Source organism: Varroa destructor, unplaced genomic scaffold, assembly GCF_002443255.2.
Source record: "Varroa destructor unplaced genomic scaffold, Vdes_3.0 BEIS01000004.1, whole genome shotgun sequence".
Lineage (NCBI taxonomy): Eukaryota > Metazoa > Arthropoda > Arachnida > Mesostigmata > Varroidae > Varroa > Varroa destructor.
Genome location: NW_019211457.1, coordinates 43237924 through 43260528, shown reverse-complemented (window position 1 = coordinate 43260528; position 22605 = coordinate 43237924). Strand labels below are relative to the sequence as shown.

The 22605-nt window shown below is 41.3% G+C and overlaps 1 protein-coding gene across 8 annotated transcripts in view; it reads right to left on the bottom strand.

Annotated features, from left to right (window-relative positions):
- LOC111250350 (blastula protease 10-like) overlaps window positions 1-22605 on the bottom strand; it is a 92653-nt gene that overhangs the window by 57929 nt on the left and 12119 nt on the right. For all 8 annotated transcript variants that reach the window (XR_015326124.1, XR_002673318.2, XR_002673309.2 and 5 more), the window contains exons 4-6: window positions 13216-13345; window positions 7822-7957; window positions 559-883 (exon numbers count right to left, since the gene is read on the bottom strand). Coding sequence is in view for 2 of the 8 variants with exons in the window: in XM_022805467.2 (XP_022661202.1) it covers window positions 559-883; window positions 7822-7957; window positions 13216-13345 (591 nt within the window). In the remaining 6 variants the exon portion in view is untranslated. The remainder of the gene's footprint in view (window positions 1-558; window positions 884-7821; window positions 7958-13215; window positions 13346-22605) is intronic.

Sequence of the window (22605 nt, the reverse complement as noted above, 5' to 3'; positions counted from 1 at the left end):
TTGCATCCATCTTCGTTACTACATGAACATGTCGAAATTAAGTACGTTTCGTTTAAAGCAATAGGTGGGACTCTACGAGATGATAAGAACCCGATTTTAAGTTAACCTAAAGATCTTCCTGTTATTAACGTCGAAACCGACTGGCAATCAATCTTAGGCTGTCCCTAGACAGACCACATACAGCGTTGGCAAAATATGCCCCCGTTGCTCGGCTATTAGTCAGCCATGTTTTTCATTGAACGATTTCAATAAAACAATGCGTTGCGACTTCCGAAGCAGATATAAGCTTTTTTCATAAACCAAATTTACAAGTTGCTCTCCTCTTTTTTCGCTGCTTATTTTTCTCGATCAATTAAATACTTACTAACGTAAACAACTGCTTACTATCGGAAATTGTTATAACGTGCAGCTCGTATGTTTAGCATGTCAAAAATGATAATAATATATGATAAGATCAAACGTTATATTAAAGTTAATAATTATAATAAGTAAGCTCAAATAATCTTAAGGATGCCTAGTCGCTATGGACGTACGGGTTACTCGATTCATTTAACTTACCATTGCATTTGTACATCGAATTTGCCAGCTTCATATCACGGAAGGTCAAAACATCTCCGCCAAGGCTACCCTGCATGAATGGATCCCGCGTTACGATGGTGTTCAATTCATAAATGTCCTTGCTGAAGGCCCACTGTGGATATTGCATTACCGAACCAAGATCGTACGGCACGCCAAAAGTCTGATCGTCTGCTTTTTCGAACTGCGCGCTCATTTCGGGATTCATGTTCTCAAAAAGAATTTTAATGTGCTCATCTCGATCGCTGCGTGACTGTTCGTGATAAAATCCTATGGCGTGGCCAATTTCGTGTATTACAGTACCTTCCTGACGTACATTCAGCGTTGGTGATATCAGTATGTAACACCCACCAGCGGCGACGATGACACAATGCATTTAACAGAAAAACACGTGTTATTACGTTAGGTCAACCAATGGTATGTGCTCACGACCGACAAATGTCCGGTAGCCAGAAATCGCATATGTGCTTAAGTATTTTGTCCAAGTCCTGCCCAACAATTGTCTCACTATACTGATATATACTCAATGTCAATGAACAGAGCTGATCTTAAATTGTGTTCTTACATTACTGTTCCCGCTAGGAGTATTTCAAACAGGCGCTCAGTTATACCTAGAGTCGACACAGGAACACGTTAGGCCAATTGATAAAGCAATTTTATAAACATGTTCCTTTTCATTTTCGCTTTGTTTCTCTTTTAAATCAGAACTAATCCGGCTAGTATCATCTGAAAGTAAGTTTCCTTTGCATCCCAGCGCACTTCGTGAAGTGAATCGAAACATCGAGCTCCATGATTAAGTAACGAACTTAACAAATGCCACTAGTTCGACTTTTGCTTGGTCTGGGGATCTCTGTTTCCCCTTTTTTTTTGTACAGCACAGTTCTTACTGGCGTTTCCATTAGCGACTTCGTGTCGATGGCCCTCTATCCCTTCCCAGCAGCGATCATCCAAAGCGTAAGGATCTTAAATTTTATTTTCGACAGAACAGGCGTTCGTTCATTCGTTGATCTCGATTTTGACGGACGTTTTATTAACGACTTGTTATTTTTCTATAATCAATGAGTAATCGCCAGAATGCCTGAGAACACAGAAAACTGGAAAAATAAAGGTAATGATTAGAGAATTTATTGCGTCTTGGTGAAAATTATAAAACACGCAGTAGCCAACACCATTTCAGATGGTGAAACACAGCTAGAAAAGGACTAAGCATGCAGTGAGGAGCAGATTCATCGACAAATAACGGCGTGAATTATTTTTTACGGCACCTGCAGCACGGCCAACCGCTTTCTACCTACCCAAGCAGGCTTACTTAGCCTGGGCATTTTTTTGCTTCTTGTTGATCAAATTTTTTCATCATAAATTCATTTGTGATGAAAGGGATAGAAAAACTCATGAATGAGTTTTCCTGAACGGGCCCACTTTTGTTCTAGTTAGGCCGACAGACTCATTTGCACGGCAAAGTCTACGCACCTGTACAAGCGGAACATTAACGCTCTTCAAAGCCACCGGATGCAACTGGCCACCAGCAATGTACCATCATCGCAATATTATTATTTCATCACGGTGCCATATTATTTTCTTGCACATTAGCACAATAAACCTTCCCAGCAAGGCAGGGAAACACTACGTTTCTGCCTGCACAAGTATTACTTTGTCAGCAGTCTGTCGCTAGCTATTCGAGAATTGAATATGCCCTACGAAAAACAGTAATAAAAACATTAATCCTATACCCTTAAATGAGTATACATATATACATATTGTGTGCACTAAAGGTCTCTTCTCTTAAAAACTGTTCTAAGGAAGGTTCTGTTCCTGTGAGACAACGCATACACTGGTGAAAATGTCTAATAAAAATTTGTTAGCCTATGCGAGAACAATATCTTCCTCAAAAACCCACGTGCCGTTATACCTCGCTGCGTTCACCCTAGCGCTGCTATATTTTATGGCCACCATACGTCGAGCGAGGCTGACTACTAGGTTCCGGTACCGATGATAATGTACAAGGCAGAGATTGCATAGGATCGGAAGAAAAGGCCAGTAGGACTATCGCGACTTTCAGAGGATATATCGGCTGTGCGCAAAAGTGCGAGTCTGTGTGCGTGTCCTCCATCTTTTCCTCATTTCCTCTTCAAACACTTACAAACCGATTCTCTCGCTTCACTTTCATTCTACCGTAATGCATGCACAATAGAAATAAAATACCAGGCGGCATCTACTCCAGACCAAATGAACGAACCTAGCGATCGAGCGCGGCGCTAGCACTATGGCAAATAGGGAATCGTATACGCACAATTCATAATGTCACTATTGAAATGAGCCATTACGACACATCCGGTTGTAAGACGATAAAGCATACTTATATTGCTGACTTGCGTTGGGTCTTATCCGTTCATGCATCTTCCGGTATCCATGGTAATAGCAATAAACACGTTGAAGCGTATGGGAATGTTAAGGTCAAAAAATCAAAGAGCGTTGACGTCCTGTAATCGATTGCTCGTTTTCGCTGTCCCATGGTTTAACCGGTAGCGGTAGTTGAAATGGATGTTCAGCTAACAGCTTAGAAATCAACCTTGAATCCTCATGCTCACTTGATTACAGTGGGGCAAAGGCAGGGCTAATTGCTGATTGATATATTGTTTACGCAATGGACCGGTGAACAATTTTTTGGGCCATTCCTGAACTATTCGCGGGTTAGCCCCATTTTGCAGCACCTGAGCAGCTAAAAAGTGCCTAATCTTATGAGGAGATATAATGTTTGGGTTGACGTCAACATTAATGGCAACTTCTTCTAAAACCTGACCAATTCGCTCTCTAACGATACGAGCAACCTTACCGCCCCTATTGAAAGAGAGAAACAACGAATCTGTCTTAGCACCGCGTTTTATAAAAATTTCTCTAACCGGCGGCCTAAATATTTTATATACAATAATATAATACCAAATGTATGAATAGTAGCACAAGTAGATTGTAAAATGCCCAAAAACAAGGACAAAATCGGTCGATACCATTGCGTTAGCTAGGTTCTTGCCACGCACGCCCAAAATCGATTTCAAAAAAAATATTTCATTATTTCAAAGGACACAACGAATATCCTATTGCTTAAAATTGCACGCTTTGTATTTAGGATTCTGCGCATTTCTTAGAATCCGAACGTACTCTGACCAATTAAGCCAACTATTACGAAAATAGTATCTCTCCCAAACGTTAGGATATGTCCGCTTTTGTAGATGTGTGGGCCTGCAAGTCCCGTTTCTAGGTACAGAGTCGATTTAAGTTTGCTATCTATCTTTCAATCTGATTCTGATTATTATTCGTAGAGAATGAAGCTTGCGCGGAAGGTCTCCCGGTCTTAGGCCTCTGGAATCCCATCGACTGTTTCATGAGACCACCCCACTGATTACTTCAGACTCCCTGTTTATTGCCTTTGTCAGCCGTTCTCAATTCATAACTGATAGCCAGCAAGAACTAGTAGCCTAACAAATGCTGCGCGCTGCTTTTTCTTCCTCAGAGCAGGCTTTAAGCGATTCATATTTCTAAAGATGGATAAAAGACGTGCCGTAAGTCTATTTAAAATTATTAATACTTGTAAAATAACGCCTAGATACATTGAAAGTTTGATGCGACGCCCAATAAATGTTTTTAATTTTGTGTATACTCATCCGACCTGTTCACTATACACCTGGTGAGGATTAATTACAAATACTAGGACAGATAACAATAGCTTCAAACATAGCACGCATAGTTACTTCAGGTAATGTTAATGCTTCCAGAACACAATGTTCACGCTGCTTTCAACTGCGAGGCGACACGACACGGCTTCCAGAAGCTGTTTCAAATTCCCAAATCATTGATGCCATTTTTATCTCCCGGGCATGTCAGCTTCGTCTTAATCACTATAGCAATTTCCGACATATATTAGAAAACATAATAGGTGTTCTAGCAGCATTTTTTGCGATAACCATCATGTCGGTGTATGCTATAAGAGTCCGCCTATTGAAGAAGGTATTTTGCACACAACCCCTGTGGAAACGTAAACTTCTATCGAACGAATGAACGCAATCAACAATAGATGGCTTTATCTGAATTGGGCTCAGAATGACTGTGGTTTTTTCTTTTGTCCCTGACTGATTGCAGTCATGTCTGCTCTGCCTGCAAACGAAATGTAGAAATACGATATAGGTGCACCCCTACCCATGGCAGAATAGCGAAGGAGACGCAAAGGCGCCTTAGCCTGTCATAGGCAAGCAGACAATTTTTTGCAGTTAGAAGTTGAACCCATTGCCCACCCATATATACACAGAAGATACAAGAGGGTCTGAGAATTGAAAGCGACAAAACTCGAGATCCCGTTTGAAAATAATGTAACAAATTTAAGCTACATATGTATACGTAGCTTGGCGGACGATAGTCTTTTTCACGAGACTAGTGGATCCGTATTACATCATGTGGATGCAACAGAGAGGGCTGCGCAGGCACTCAATCGACTGTGATCTGACTGACGCTAACTATCAATGTCTGATTGTACATTGTCTACTCAGCTTATCACGTAGTTAACATAGAAATTCTCTTTGCTCTTTTAATCTAAACATGTTATTGTTATTAATATCCTTAGAACTTGAAGTAATTTGACCGAAAAAAGAACAGCGGACACCATGAAAATCGTCTTCTGTTCGAATTCTGAAAGATACACAGACGAGCATACATAGGTATACTTTTAAATGATCGTGTTAAGCAACATTGCTTCTTTGACTTTTAATCCATCTTATAGTTAATTCTATCCTCAGGTTCTGCCGAAAGTGTTGTAGATACGTGTCACCTAAGACGATTGCTGATATGACCACCGTCGTGTCTCCGCCTATTAAAGGAACTAAAAAAGCCTCGCAAATACCTATACACGAGTAATACTCATATGCGTGCATAGTGCGCACATAAGACTACTTGCTAGTCGATGGGTGCGTATTTATTCTATAGTAGTCCGAATATCCGCAAATAGTCTCTAGCAGGCCTCTAGACTGTGACACGAACACATGTGTAGGCATGAAAAGCGTATCTGAAAGGCATATTCAGTTTTAAAGGGATGGGACTGTCGGGGAACGGGGGTTTAGCTTAAAAGGATGTACGCGACAGAAAAATGTGCAGAAGATGTCGTGCTGGTGTACGAGATGTTACGCCATGCTGTTTCGTGCCAATAAATCAAGGAAGTTGCGGCGGATGGTGGTGCCGTGCTTCTCGGACCTCCCAAACTACATAACGTTGGCGTTTGTTTTACCAGCCGGCAAAACTAGGTCTTTTAGTATTCCGCACTTCCACCTGCATCTTTTAGGTACTTTGCTGTCATTTTCGCTGGTGTCTTCTTTTTCATCGCCCTCATCGTCGCCCACAAGCTAACATTCTGCTCCTGACCGAGAGAAAGGCCTTCTGTGGGCCTTCTCCTTGATGTGAGATTATCATATTCCGTGAGATAGGGAAATCTCGAAATATGTGCTGGGCTTCGATTTAAAAATGGGAAACAACAGGCGTCTGCATAAAAGGCCCAGTGTCAAAGCCCACATAGAAGTAGCCCGCCCAAACCGCCATACGTGAGACGTTCAAAATTCGACCTAGCATGGGTGTTAGCAAACTATCCGAGGTCATAGACATTTTCGATTGAAGTTCGATTGACGCGAAAAGCAGTGAAACGAAAAGAAATCTGCTTTGAAAGCAGCGATCTTGGTTGGTTCTTTATTTCAGACCAGCAAGCACATAGAGCAGAAAACAAAAACTGTCTATGCGGATCGGTATTCAGCGAATGTTAGTTTCAAAATTGTGCTTTACATCAAGAAACAGAATTGGGATCTATCAAAGGCAACACGACAGCGAGTCGGAATCGTTAAGAAGCTTCATTTAGTGTTGCTTACGAGAACAGGCCGTTTACCGATATAAAGATTTGATGAAATAGAATAGAGGAATACATGGAATTACATGACGGAACAGAAAATTCATTGAGCTTGGCTGTATTTTAGATACATTTTTTCTTCGATCCCTATTTTTATAGGCCTCTGAATGCAAGCCATTTAGCTATTACGATCTGCGAGTGTTCACAATGCGGGAGAATAAAGTTTTATACAGTTAAAGGGAGGAATGTCTACGAATTCTCGCTTCCGTATGAGGGTACTATAGATTATACGGTCATTGAACGGTAGCCGTATCACGCAATGTAAATCATAAACCCAATGCGATTTGCTATCCTATTCATTATATCGAGTGATTGCTTTTGACGTGTTGGATTGTTTTTTGCCGAAGGAATCCTACATTCTCAGAAGCACGTTTCAAACTGCCTCACTCTCTCATGTCCTCTGACCAATTCCCGCAAGCAGTTTCCATCAACGTCAGGTCAAACCAGCAGGAAGGCAACCGGTGGTACGAGCCTCGTAGAAAGTCAATATTGTTATGACCTAAATCCTAGTCGGAAGGATAGTTCGAACAGGATGAATTTTACAGGATCTAGATTAGATGGAAGTAGGAAAATGCGCGCACTTCGACGCAGAATGTATGCTAACACAAACTTACATCGAGTTACTTGAAGAAGTTCGGTCCTGGTATATTTCAATATGTGTGCACTTCGCTTCTTCATGTTCCAAATCACGGTTAAAGAGGCTCCTTTATGCATTATTTTATTTATAAATTACGGAGCACGGTTTATATTTTGCTGTGACAGATACGTTTAGGGTGTTTCCTATATGAATATTTAGTTGCTGCTCGATCATATGCTAGAGAGTCGATTACCATTCAACTTCGGTTCAGCGTTTCGCACATACATTACGTGGATTTATTATAACATACTTACAGGAATAGCCTGACGTGGAGTAAATTGATAGCGGTATGGAAATATTGGTGTGGCTGTCCTGAACTTATATAACTTGGTATGTAACTTTTGAATCCGTATCTTACAGGGGAATACATTAGTGTGAGGTTGTTATATGACATGTTTAATAGTTAGAGCTATTATTAAAGCCAGGTCTAGCCTAGAAGTTGTTTTTATCAACAAACTCCTGAGGACATCCATGAACATGTATATAAGTGATCTGTGGTTGTTCAAGAAGCGGTTACATCCTACCTTAATTTTTATCTTGTCTAAAAAGATTGCCGTTTTGTGATGTACGACATACTGAAACTAGAAATGAAAATTTATTTTTGCACCCCATTCATCCTTTAACGTGTTGAAAAAATACTGCGATTAATTATGCAGTAGATATGTATACATACCTTTACACATCCGGGACGCTGTAAGTTAATATCCTGGTAAAAGACTTCCCCCTGAACGAGGTCCTGAACTAGCCCTCCCAGAATTGCACTTTGAATTGATGCAATGCCCATCGTACGACCAATCAGAGACCAGCAACTATTATACAAACACAAAAGGGGCAATTTTAATTTGTTAATGGCAATATCGCGCTTGCAATTGTGGACGCCAGAACTCATCAGATCGAGTGAACAGTTCGGTAGGCAAGCAACTGTTTATTCTTACAAATTTTAGTCGGGACGGAGAAACGTTTATTTGTTAGACAAAAACGCTCCCCTCCCAATAGACGCTACTATTTACGCCTCCGCTACGTTTCATATAATTCAGATATATGTCTACGTAATCATATCGTACAGATATGCTGTCAAGTTCAGAAAATGTAGTTTTAAGTTTAATTGAAAACCATGTTTTTCAAACTGTAAACTCTTTGTTATAGTCTCAAAATAGCCAATACTGGTCTAACTCTAGAAGGAGAATCTTTATGCCGTGTCGTTTAAGCAAATTAAGTTAATGATATAGTCATTATTAGCGTTGTCTCTTTTCTAGGAAATGTTTCAAGTTTCATATCTTAAACCGCAGTAGCATTGCGTCCAATAGGCTGACCGTTAGCACAGAACGATTCTTCTTATACTGAAGCCCATAAGTTACTGAACCTAGTGTGCCCCTCGGTAACTCGCTACCATAGCCTAAAACTCCGAATGCAAGGCCAGAACCAACTTCTTACAAGCATCCCACAATTGAAAATCTATTTTAAATTAGAATTAATGCTACGTAGACTATATGGTATCCGTTGTTCTAAGACATATAGCTACGCGACAGATAGCACAAACAACATGCCTCATTCGTATCCAAATGCACTCTAATCGAGGGACCCCAAGGCGGAAAAAGAGTACCCAGATGGCGGTGGCCAAAAAATGGTGCTTGTAGAAGCTACAGGCTCTAATTGTTGATCAGGAGACGTTCAATTACGCTGCCGAAAGCAAGCAACGAAGGCTGGTAAGAAACGACACCTCGGGCAAGCAAGCGCCCGCTGGGGCAAAAGAAATCAATAATCTTTTCTGATCCTGTTGCTAGTCCTGCCATCACCTTCACCACCACTGCTATTATTACCGCACGTATATACGAGCTGTACAACTGACACCATAATAGCGTTATGGTCGTAACTAGCCAGCCTCGACTAAACAGCCACCGGCTGTTGTCGTGTCAAACTCAATAGCAGTAACAACAAACGTGCTGGAACAAGCAGGTAACAGCGATATCGAAGTAAACGGAGCAAGGCGCATCGGGGACGGTTGCAAATGCCCCTTCGTCCGCCCATCGGGGGCTAGATGGTGAACTTGCGAAGAGCGACCAGCTACAAGCACGACTACGAATAATAATGTGGGATTTCCTTTTTCTTCGCACAAGCCGACAACGTTTCACGCGCAACCCCACCTTTGGCCGTACAAAAAAGTATGACTGGCATTTCCTTTGTTCTGCTGCCGAGTACAAACGTGCCATGGAAGGTTTTTGGGTAGTCGTGGCTACTATTAGTTGTCTGATCCTGTTTTACCCTGTGACTGCTCTCTTTCTTTAGCATTCACTCTGTCCAGGCAAATCATGGCGACGATCCGCATTGCAAGGAAATAACCTCTCGCGACTGGTAGCTGATGACAGTCTGGTTTACAATTGGTTGTATTATGAAGTCGATGCGTCGGTTTAGCTCCGATGGTGGCTCGTTTTTCTCGTAGAGTTGCCGAGTCGGGTTCGTCAGTTCGGCGGATCATTCCCAGCTGCAGCTGTTCCTGTTCTTCATTTAATTGGTTATGCACGTGCTAATATACTAAAAAGATATACACTTCCGTGACAATAGGATGCACAGTAAAAAGGAACGTTGTTCGCCATCTGCGCACTGCTAATCTGTGCACTATAGGAAGCTGCGATGCACAGATTCTGTCTCGAAAACGTTCTACCGCCGTAATAAAATTACATTCTCAGCACTCAACGTACTAGCCGGATAAGCCTGCCAGCAGCAATGGGTACCAGATTGTACCGTTAGTCATAAACATTTGTTTTTTGGCGCATAAATTTGAATTCCTGCATGACATCCTATAATAGATTGTTGGGTTCGAGACATTTCGAAGTATTATTAATGGTTCAGTTAGCCATATTAGTGATTCAGTTTTAGGTGGTTTATATTAATATTTTTCGACTTTGCAGATGTTGTTTGGAATAACAGTGCCATAGAGTGTATACATCATTTGAAAAACTGAAGAACAAAGCCGATCTTTCATCTGTTTGCAAATCACTTAGAAGAAAATATTTACCACAGCTCTTGCGACAAAGGGTTAATAAAAGGGTGATATAATGGTTGTGGCGCTCACCGTTAGCCAGTACGTGCTGACTGTTCACTATAGTAGCTTTTAGGCTGGACATTTTGTGGCCTAATCTTCTGTGGCTTTGGTTACATGTTTTGTAACCAGGTCGTCCTTCTAAACGTTTGCCTTACTTAGCCATCCGCAGAAAGTACAAAAACGAGTATACGAAAAACGCGACTGCCTGTTAGACAAATAGCTATTGTAGAAGTGCTGGTGTGTAGAAGCCTGGCCATTTGAGACATGTTTTAATAATACATACGCATTATGATAGCTGTCAACTTGTCCAGTACCGTACGAAACGCGTTCATTCCTTGTTGAATAGATAAAAATGAACGTTTCGCAATTATATATCAAGCTACTATAATAAATATCAATCTCCGTATAAGTATACTTCCTCTGTATCCTTCAAACTCACTTTAGCCTGGATTATAGTTAGCGTCATTATCGGCACTCCCACCATAAACCTCCACTATTACTGCTTCGAACGCACGTACACAAAATATTTTCTCCTAAGCCAATCCAGTAAGGGAAAATTTCGTTGTCAAAAGGCGCATGGACTGCTTATGCCATTGCTGCCCCTCGAAAGATGTTATCCACTAAAGGTCAGTAATGTCGATGGTGCTGAGGCCAGTGTGGTCGGACAGGGAATCGCCAGTCGGCGCTGCCGATAAATTTGAACGGTATTATTGTTTTCGTATAAACGTCTGCAACTAGGCATGGGATTGCGAACCGGGCGAATAGTACGGGTGTAGTATAAGAAGAGTGGGAACTGGAGCTTACCTGGGGGGAGGGGGCTTATCGAAGATCGATAAGGGATAGAAAATGGGGGCGCACTTTGGGGTTCGGGCATTTAACAAGTTTAACTGACTAGCGTCTGGTAAAGGAAGAGCCGTCGTTGTCGCCTTTTCCTTCGCCTTCTAATTAATGTAGAGATAGAAAACACGGTTCGACCGCTAGCTGTGCCTCCGCCGCGAGCTTGTTTGACGTCGCTGGGGCGCTGGCCGCAGCCGCTGCTGTCGTTATTGTTCTCATTTTCTTCTCAGCTTAGCATTAGCAGAGGTGCCCAGAAACAGAGGAGGATAGCGCAGCACCAAAGCGCCTAAACCAGCAGCTCGGGAACGGAAACAGCCGAAGGAAACGCACGCTGTCTCGCTGCCCATTCTTACACCTGAGGACGCTAAGTTTACCATCAGTCTACGGTAAGCGTAACGATTCAATGCGTTCATCCAACAGGACCTCGCAGCGCTGCACTAGACTGTGCTTGAAGCTTCTACTGCTGCTATCTCAAAAAAGAACGGGTTGAATATGAGCGAACGGGCGGACGTAGGGGATAAGAAAACCGTACGTATTAATATGACCTATCGTGACCACGGTCGCCGCCGCTGCTGCCGTTGGCGTCAGCAGCAATAGCAGCCAGACGAGAGACTAAGGTCCGTTTGCCGTCTGCGAGGACGAGGCTGATCAAGGGTGTTTTGGCTGCCGTATGTTCTCTAAGCTTTCCAGCTTTGTCGCTAGGGCCCAAGTTCGGCATTCGGCTCCCTCCACGTGTGAGCTGACTTGATGAACGTACTTGCTGAGATAATTGGTGAGAGAACAATTGTTACAACTATATGCCATTACCACGAAAAGACCGAACTGATATTCTGCCCTTAGCAGTATAGTATAAGGTGACCAGCCGAATCCTGTCCCGCCGCGCAACGATGCACGATCCGACCACATGTCGCCTCGTTGTTCGAACAAACGACTATTCAATCATGTATGCTGTCAAGGAGGCACGCATTTCGCTGCAGCGGTTTAATGATAGGGAAGGTGATGACGACGACGAAAAAGAAGCAAACTGAACGAGGCTAAGATGACAAGGAAACGGGTTAAAAGACGACTATCAAGCGGGAGCACCCCCGCCCTCTCGTTTATTGATGACTGGGAAGGGGAAGTTGGCGCAATGGAAGCTTTGCAAGCGGGAATCAAACTGACGAATCAGCAAACGGGAAAGCTAGACGCGTACACACGCCAACATAGACACGCGCACAGGCGTACACATATTCATGGACCGAGAAAAATTTACGACAATGGGCGGTGCTCAACTACAATATCATCTTCCACACGTATTGGGATGTTGATGGAATCGATGATTATTACGCTGATTACGATAGCAGTGATAGAATAAAGGAAAGGCAAGGGCGAAAGAAGGCAAGCAGGGGCCGATCGCTGCCTTAGCCGAAGAAAATAATGCCCAAAAAAGAAAATAAGTTGAATTGAGTTTTGTTGAATTGGTAGCACGAGTTGGCGAAAGACCATTAGGTCCTGCGATCTAATAGCACGCTATTATGTGTGCATATTTTGGCCACATGATTAATTGTTTCCATAGATACGGTTGATCAGAACTGATGCGCAAGTGTGCCTATCTGGTGCGCCGCGTGTGCACTTGTACACTTATTGGTCTTCAATTGTACGCGGAGGCAAAGCTTAAATTTATAGCATGGATAACACTGGATGATAGCTGCAGGATTTTAGGATTGAAATATTGCGCTGATTATCGATATAACAGCATAAAACTAAATTAGTCGTGGAAGGTCTAAACACGTAACATAAACACAATATGACTCATGTAAGTAGTCTGTGACGCTTTTGTGGGCTTGCAGCAAATTTACGGCGGGCTATTGGGTAGACTAATAGGCGACAAGGTACTAATTGAGATTCTTGGGCCTACAGCATATCTAGCGATTAACAGTATATGATTTAAATAAGCACTTGAAATACAATTTCGTCAACCCTTTTGAAGGTCTTAATGAAACTGAGAAATCAAACGGTCCACCTAACATTTTCTATATAAATTGCATTTTTGTTTCAACAGAACAGGACGTCGTAACTTACATGCTAAATAGCTAGTGTAGTCTGGAATTGTCGAAAACATGCTGCATCGTAACTATACGCTAGTAATAAGAGCCGAACTAACGAAGACCTTACTAAGATTATAGCAGTATAATATTAATGACTCACCCATCTTTATCTGTTCGGAAACGGATATGGTGACGCCCGATGCTTTCGACCTCTTCAAAGCGAAGGCACGTATTGTTCTGCCAGTGCTGGATTCCTGATACGATTACTGATTTGTGACTATTATTTACAGCTGAAAAACAATTACATGATAAATTTTGTTAAAAATAACATAACGAAACGCCAATCATGCGGCAATACTTTGGAATGATGTAGATCATTTCATCATCAAGAACTAACGGAGCCTTCAAGTGTGTCCTGTCGTCCAGTGAAGAAGATCGGATGTGACACTGCAAACTCTCTAGCTACCGGCATATAAACATAAACCTATTTCATAAGTGACAAATGGGACTTATGATCGTGTTAGAAACTGCTCTGTATAAATATGTATAGGATATCATATGAACGATACTGGGAATATAGTGCGATCACGTGATGCGTGATCGTGGCCGAGCTTGCAGTAGAGGTCTTTGAAATTCTAAGTGTGGCTGCGACAGAAATGGCGGTCCTGTTATTATTTGAAATTGAAAATAAGATTCGTTTTAAAGATGACGTCTGAAGCGTTCCATGGGGCTAGCAGCTTCATTGATTACTGTTTATCGCGATTTAACTTGAAAAACGATATACGATCATAATTGAAAACTAATACAAATAAAGTACTAAACATTGTGTGCTTTCCGCGTTCTACACTGCGTGTTTATAAATAATTGGGCTTCGTTTGGGTCTATTGTATTGCTAGTGTCGCCTGCACGCTATATGTAGTATAGAAGTTGCCTTTGGCTACAGTATATGAATCCTGCCTACAAATTTATATCTTCTTTCACGTACTCTCGTCTATCGAGTTCACAGGTTAAATATCATCCACACGAAAAACCATAATGCTAGCAAACAATTCCGCCGGAGAAAATCCTTTCAAATCCTTATTCACCTAACCAGCACACAAAGCTAGCGGGGTCGCCGTTTTTTTTTTTTTTTTTTTTGAGAAATCGTAGATGTTCAGAAAAGCTGAGTGGAAATATTCGAGTCTGTTTGAACAATGAAGAACACAGTTTTCGAAAAATCGGTGTCGACAATGCCGGCAAAAAACGTATACGGGCATTAGTTGAAGCCAACGGCTGTTTGGCCGCTGTGAAGGCTGTTGTCTAGCCAAGTAGCTACTGGACCGGCTATGTGCGTATTGTTCGAATTAGTTCTACGTACTTGACTAGCAGTCCGATAGGACTAAAGGGCTTAGTTATTGGCCTAACGTAGAACCGCATATTCTTATATTCAGTTTCAATCTATTAAACCCAGTTTAATATCGTACATTTGCGCCATTAGATGCCAAAGAAAAAAAAACTGAATGATGCCATAAAAACTAAGTATACCCTAGCAAAAGACGTCGTATTGTCGCTTGACTTCACGTCAACAGAATTGTTCATCATTGAGATCGCTAGATGTCAATGTATACGTTTCATTGAGGCTTCCTTTCGAATAGCAAAGAATAGTTGGCTGTAATTAGTCTGTCTCTTATATATGTCACTGTGCCCTTTGAATATCTAACACTCGTCAGTTCGTGGCTACTGGTAAAGTTTAAGGCCAAAAGCACTACAAATGTTCTATTATCCTGGTGAGAACGCCTGATTGAAATGCTTTCTCCCGATGGCTACCATGACCCAAGAATACGACTGATAAATGCTGATCAACGTTTTTTGCTCAGAGGGGCCTGCTCTAGGTTGGCCTGCACCGTATAGACAAGTACTCAAATATGCTATGCAAATGGATTTACTCGTTAAATATTCAGATCTCGTTATGTCCTGGAAAGGATCTTTCTCTTTTGATTTGACACGCTAATACATATAGCATAGTTACATACCAAGTTATTCAAAAAGTACTAACAAAAACTTGTTCATTGTCTTTTCTTACTCTATGTCTGACAACAAAAACGTGTTGCGAGTTTTTTTCTGCTACCGGTATTGAACAGCTACCTTCCAGTACGAAACGAGGTGTCTTTACGGCCGATTTTGAAACCTAACTGTCACACGTGCCTCTAGCTGCAGGTAAGCAGACCTACGAGTACTGCGGCATCACGTAGACCTCGTCTGCTGATAGCTAAGTCCGGTGAACTGGCGGAAACCCTTCGTTTTGCATTCTAAGCGCATGTGCATCGCGCGTTGTCTCGAGGATGGGTATGGCGAATAGCAATAAACAGCATTTTTGTTACCTGTCGTCTTTTTCCAACGTTAAAAACTAAAAATGCAACCCAGAATATTTGTCGCGAATATGGTGACAACTTTATGCGATGTATTTGGCCATTATCCTCCCCCAAAAACGACACAAGCTGGTCCTTGATGAATTCTAGAAAATGGGTCGAGTGAACCCTTAGGTCGAACATGCCATTTTTAAAATTAACAAACTACTTTGGAGTAGTATTCTCATCTACAGGGATCTCACTTCAGTTCGGGATTATTTCGGCAGTATTTGTTCTCAGTGAAAGAAGAATAATTAGCGTCCAAAAATTATCTTTGTTCTGCTGTCCGAGATACCTAGCTTTAAAGTATGAAATAAGGGCGGCATGTGGATCTTGAGGGAGCGTTGAGCATATACTCAAAGAGCAAAGTAGGAAGAGCTTTCCTGTCAGGATGCCGAATAAAAAAGGAATATATCAGAATAAAAGCTATTGCGTTTGGGCAACCTTCGTACACTAATCTAGGTGCGTTTATGTATACGTTTAGCGTTATCCGACTACGCTTTCCTCCTTGACCTTTGTCAACCCAATAGGCTTTGTGAGATCGTCAAACTTCAGTATGGCATAACTACGTTACCTAAATCGAGCACTAAGCGTATCGGAGACATTTTATTACTGCCGCAGAAAGTAGAGCTTTTCAGCTCAGAGCGACTGATCGCGCAGAACCACGGTGAAGCGCAGAAGTGGTCGGGCTTCAGCGAGAGACAGGTAGTTCTTTCGTACGCATTGGACAAGATGTAGGCTTAATATCTCAATGAGATGATATAGGTGCGTGTGCGGCTCGAAAGGCAACAACCTAATTGATTTCTTTCTTATATGATTTTAGCACGAATCGGTAGAGTAAGTTGCAATTTTATCGATAGACAGGATTATTGATAGAGCACACTTGATCGACTTTGGCTATTGGGCTTGATGGGTCGGTGACAAATTACCAATGCATTTCAAAAGCTACTAACATCATATAGGATACTGAGCGTGCATCCTATAAAATATTTTTGGAAAATAGCATAGGTTTAAAAATATGTTATTAAGTACTTTGATCACTGGCGTGACCTGCCTTAAATTAGGAACATTTCTACGAGCCTGGGTTGCCCATGTGGTGAACTATTGTTGCCTATAGATTCGCAGCAAAGAGTAATGGGCCAACAGCGGTCGTCCGGTAGATGGACAGGTGAGATAAATCTTTTTATCCACACTAACTTGATCGATGCATTCACGGATCAGCTAAGTGTCAACTTGGGGCCCTGTAGTTACAAGCAACAGCGTATTCAACTTCTGAAATAAATCTAAGAACAACGCTAGCTAGGCGCGGATCTATTTATATTTTACAACCTGGACTATACATGAGATAAACATTTGTGATATTTCTTTTGCTCCGCCGTCTGCCAGGCGAGATTGCTACGCTATAGGAAATTGCTTTTTTTCGCGCCTCCCTTAGGTCCTGAACGAAGTGAGAGGCTCAGTTTTGTATATAGAAATAAAAGAAAATTATTCTGTGTGAAGATCTAACGCATGCGGCTGGAAACCAACACAGTAGAATTCACAAATACATGGATTTTGTCTTTTAACGTTTAGTTAATCATCACGATATAGATAGACAAACTATGTTCCGTCAATTTCAAGGCTCTTTCTCTTCTTATGGAACCTATGAGACCGCACAAATCAAACGATATTATATAACAATCATTACCGATGTAAGCCTTGCGCAGGACGTTGTGTGACGTGGTTGGGCTTTGAAAATATTTTCTCGCTGTACATGGCAAAGGGCCTCTACATCATGACATTATAAAACATCCAACATCTGTTCCAACATATAGAATCGCAACGTTTGGTAAGCGCAGTTTATAGTGTGGCGAGTGGTTCATTTTTGAAAATTGGCGGTACTGCTGGTGTGGATTACAGCTGTAATGATTATGAGCAGACTACATTAGAAAAAGAGTAAATTGCAATGCTTGAGCTAGAGGCCCAGGTAGCGGAAACAGAATGACATTTCAATCTTATTTAATTAGTTCCATGGAATCGTGGTATATCTGCCGCTAAATAATCGCATTAACGGCTAGATTTGAAAATATCCCATAAATACTACAGGCAAAACACACTCGACAATGGCGAGCCATCGTAAGAAGTCCACTACATCAACCCCTGTTTGTTTGTTTTTTTGTTGGCAATTTAATTCGTTTGGCGCGGTAACGAGCGAAAAGACCGCTAAACACGAGCATTTGAACGATATTTGCAAAGAGCTATCGTTACGGTTATTATTAGTGGCGCACTGGAGTTGTTTCAACGAGCACGGACTAAAGCACGGATGGCCAAACGAAAAAGAGATCGAAAGATTTCTAGATTGAAAAAGAAAAGGACAGATAAAGGAGATACACAGTTCGTATCTCTGTATTAGCATAGCTATGTGTTGGCTGAATGCGACAGCGTAATTACCAGTCTGCGGGTAACGTAAAAAATATGGCCTGCAATCGCCCAAACGGAACACAATGATAATTTCCTATGAGAGTTGCGATGTCTCTACAGTCGCTTGTGCTGTGATCGCTATCTTCTTGAGAGGTACGCCTTGAGGGTAAAATCAGTTATGTTCATGGAGGGCACGTCAAGCGTACGTCAAATCGATTCCACAAGAAGAAAGTGCTAGACTCGGAAGTCGAATGTTATGAAACCAATTTAGGGTCTGGTGGATACTCGCTGAGGCGAGTCGAAAAATAGAAAAAAAGGATCCGACGCGTCTGTAACCCTGTTAAACTGTCAATACCGAAAGTCACAATCAGGCAAAAGGGGAACACTGCAGAAATGGTTGAGTTAATTAGAGTTGCCGCGGAAAACGGTAGAAAGATTAGAATTGGTGAACTAAAGCTGATACGCGGTTGGAACTTCTTCTGTGAAGTAGATACGTCACTGCCCTGCATCGAACAGAAGAATGGATTCAACTGGTTGAGCCTGGCAACTTCAAACTATAGAGGCAAGCGTTGGCAATGATTCAATAGAAGAAGATGATCAGAGCTGATGCTGCACATAAGCGATTAAAAAGTAAAAACCCGTTGGGATACGGGAGCTGCCTGATCGAAGAACAAGAAGCCTTATTGAATAAAAACGAAGCCAGGAATAACAAAAAGAGCCGGTTATGATTTCCAATGGAACGGAACAGGGCTGTGCAAAAGGGTCACATATATATATATAATGTTATTTGATGATCAATACATTCTTTGATGAGTGGACAGCTTAATTGTTTTATGTTTGCTATGAGATAATTATAATATGCAAAACCCTACTTTAATATAATGCTGTACATAGATATTATCCAACGTAAACTCCATTCAATTGTTTTTCAGTGCGTGAGCTACGGATTAGTTGTTTTTTTTTTTTTTAACTATACAATATAATATTTCATCGTGCAATTAGTAATATGCCGTCGTTGCCCATTAATGTGTTTATCGTTGTTATTATCATTGTCTCGCCTCATTTTAGTTTGTTATGCACAACCTAAAACCAAAATGGTCACGTTTCTTTTCTAACATTAAAATCAATCATCCGTAAGCATAGGAGACCCCATTGCCCCCGTGTCATCTTAGGCGATTTGTTGTTTTGAACTCTTAATTTTATTATTTACCAATCCTGCTATTCATACACCGTCTTCTATTACACCATATACTCACGCAAATCAGTGTACTTTCAGATGTACAGTGCAATTCAGACAAACATTTAATAGCTCTATTACACGTTTCACTGCCTGTTTGCAAGGCGGACTTTCATTGGGGTAGTCACGAGAGAGGTCCTGCTGCTCGCTTTGGACAAATTCTTCCGTGTCAATGTTTTCTTCTTCCTTGTTCTATACATAGGTGTATATAGGAACCACAATGACGTGCTGTGTGGTCATTGCTTTATATGTTCATTATATAGAGTCGTATGAATTTCAGTTACGCTGCTGCAGGTTTTAAAACCGTAATGTTTTTATTAGGTTATAACAAATATGCTTACATTTTAATGTACAGGCAAGAAAAATAAACGAGAATCTGCTTAAATCTATTCATCAATTAAATGTATTATATCGATCTTTACGTTACAACAAATGCTAATACTGGTTCTAGTTAAAAATGTAAACTGAAAGAAAGGACCCTACCTAATTTTTCATCCTAGGACAGCTCACAACCTCGGATGCTATTCGAAATTTGCTACAGAAATGTATCGTTATCTGTCAGCGCTCCGAGCATTCTTTTTCTTTCCTGGATAAGTTTGGAAAGTTAGGGGTAACGCCCCAAGGAAAACAGGTACGTCCACGAGGTCCGCAACATGCAATCACTCCGATGAATCGCAACGATTGCGGTCAGAATACAAGCACCTCAACCAACCGCAAAGAAGACCGAATCAACTCGGACGTCAAAGCCAAGCCGTAGGCGTTTAGTAGTATACAACAGATTGACCGAAGATCAAGCCAATGGGTGCATATTACAGTAGGCAATGTTCCTAGCAGATTCATTCGTCCGAGTTTGCCCGCCTATAAGGTCCAATGGGCGACAGGTGCGCAATTATAGTCACCAACGAATGTACGACAAAGGAACGCCTCTTCACAACTAGCACCCACGAGAAAAATATCGTTGAGTGTTGTATCGCAGATACAAGTTAGGGTCGAAACAAACGCTTAACTCATAAAGGTGCTTCTGCTCTGCAACGGAACTGCCCATTCAATCAATATGTTCGAAACTCGGAGAGCTATACGTCACAGTTCATGCAACGGGACCGCCCGAAAATAAGCGTCTAGTGATCGATTAAAGCGATCGACCGCTTTGTATAAAGCCAGTGTCATTCCATATGAAATAAGTAGCAGCCACAGAAATAGAGTTTGCCTTCTTTATTTATACCGAACAGACTTTGTGTGAGTGTATCATGAAACCGTCACAGTAATTGAAACAGAGTAAAAGGAGCGTGCCAAATACATCCGTAATTTTAGTCGACGACGCATAAACCCCCCAAAAAAGCATCCTTGAGCCTATCATAGTTTATCGAGTACCGCCCCGCCTCGTCCTAGCTGTTGCATATAACGATAAGCTTGCAGATTGGTTGGCATACCAACAGTCTAATGAGCGATCGTATTCAAGTGAAAGTGTCATAAGGGGACGATCATACTGGAAATCTACTGATGTCCCGGATGTAGAACAAATCAGCGTATGTATCCGCTATCGTAAAGTCAAAACAAAAAACCTCAAAAAATAGACTTTTCCATTTTGTAGTTAATAGAGCTCGGCTTAACCAAAGCCCATGGAGGAAAGTTGTGGGGCCCCCAAGGTCAAAGGTCAGGCAGACAAAACTTAGCAGAAGATAGATTTGATATTTGAAGTTGGACAATATGCGTTGTCCATTACTAAAATCATCGACGCACATCTGAAGGTGGTTCCAACTGAGAACTTGTAATGTAAACAGAAATCGGCCTTTTTCAAGATTATGGGTTTATGTTGATTCCTTTAATCGGAGCAGAATCATTTATTCAGTACTTCTGTCTGATTTACTCGTTCCACGTATACTAAATATCCTTGGCATTGTTCTTTAATATTACTTTTATTACAATCACAAACGGCTATATAAACTTATAGGAAAATTATTTTAAATGTACATAAACTTTGCAATCTGCAAATGCGCGACCACAAGAGTTTATACAAAATCTATGCTAGCATCTCATGCTAACGTTACGAGGTAAGCATGAATGTTAACGGTTATCGATCAGAGCGATTCCGCTTACAGACAGAATCTAATGGAAAATGAGTAGGCTCTCTTCGTGAACCCACTAGTATTTAAATAGGGTAATCACCAATTTCAACAAGGTTTAAAAAATGCTACAAGCAGTACCCTGTCTGCTGACAAAGTACAGATTACTAAACACTTATAGCGTATGTGTATGTGTGTATTTCTAAATCCAGGTGTAGTAGTACCCTGCCAACCGTTCATGTATTTATTATGCACACGTATGATTTTTTTAAATATTTATGTCCTTCATTGTATGTTTTTATTTATCTTTGGTAGTTGTCGACAAGCTAACTATATGTGTATGGTATAGAAAAACTAAGTGGCTATTGCTATTCAACCAAAGTTCATGGCCCCTGAATAAGTTTCCTCGTTTGTACCACAGAGCCTGCTGCTTGAAAACTTACCCGAAGGCTTTTCCTGAATCATAAAGTTTTATTTTCCTGGTGGACCAAGGGGCATCGAGGTGCAATTTAATCGATACAGAGAGTTTTTGAATAAAAGTAGCATAGCAGAAATCACTTACGAAAATGGTTGTTTACGTGGGAACCAACGTCCTTTTTGATAACAAATGGGACCTTATGTACAGAGGATCGGAGGTTCGATGCGCATGGTATTCAAGTCAGTTGATTTAAATCGGTGATATAAAGCCAAATGAGAGTGATTTCAAATTTATCTAGCTCGATCTTCCAATTCCGAAATCGAAGAGCAGTGTTTAAAGCTTCTCTTATATGGCCGAAGACATAAAAGTGTTTACATAAAGCTAAGAACCTGCTTTTTCATTTGGCGAGTATTAACGTCACTGGGGCTAGCGTTTTGTTAAGATGCATCTTAAATGTAATACGGGTTGTTGCGTAGAGTTGTTCGATTATAAAAACGTTTCCTGTTTGTGTACAGACAGATTGTACAGCCTTAATTTTAAAGAGATTTAAAAGCATTGCACAGCATTTGTCTGAAGAAGCATAGATTTGTTAACGAATTAATATTTTTTCTTTCACATTTATTGGTGTTTAGAACCAAGTGTCCGTCGCCACAGAGGAAAGTTCTTTGAGCTGTTGACAGCTAGTCGATGTCACGTCCGGCTGATTTTACCGTACCCTGGGACACTCAACAGTCGTGGCTGGGCCCAAGCTTTTCTCCATCGTGAGCTTTCCTTAGTTTGACTTCCTTGTCACGTTCACGCTAAGGTCCGGAAATAGTTGAAAAAGTCAGGTCACCCCGTGGGGCAATAATTTATGAAAAAGCGAGACTGGTCTTAAAATGAGCAACATAAAAGGCACGAACCGCTTCAACTTCAAGCGCCAAGGGAGAGTTCGCATACTTTCCAGTACCGGACAGCTAAATCTGGCAATTTCCAGAAGGAAACTAAGTTAAAGTAGTTAAAGTTACTAACTTCAGAGCGTTCGATTTGTCTTATTATTGTTCCT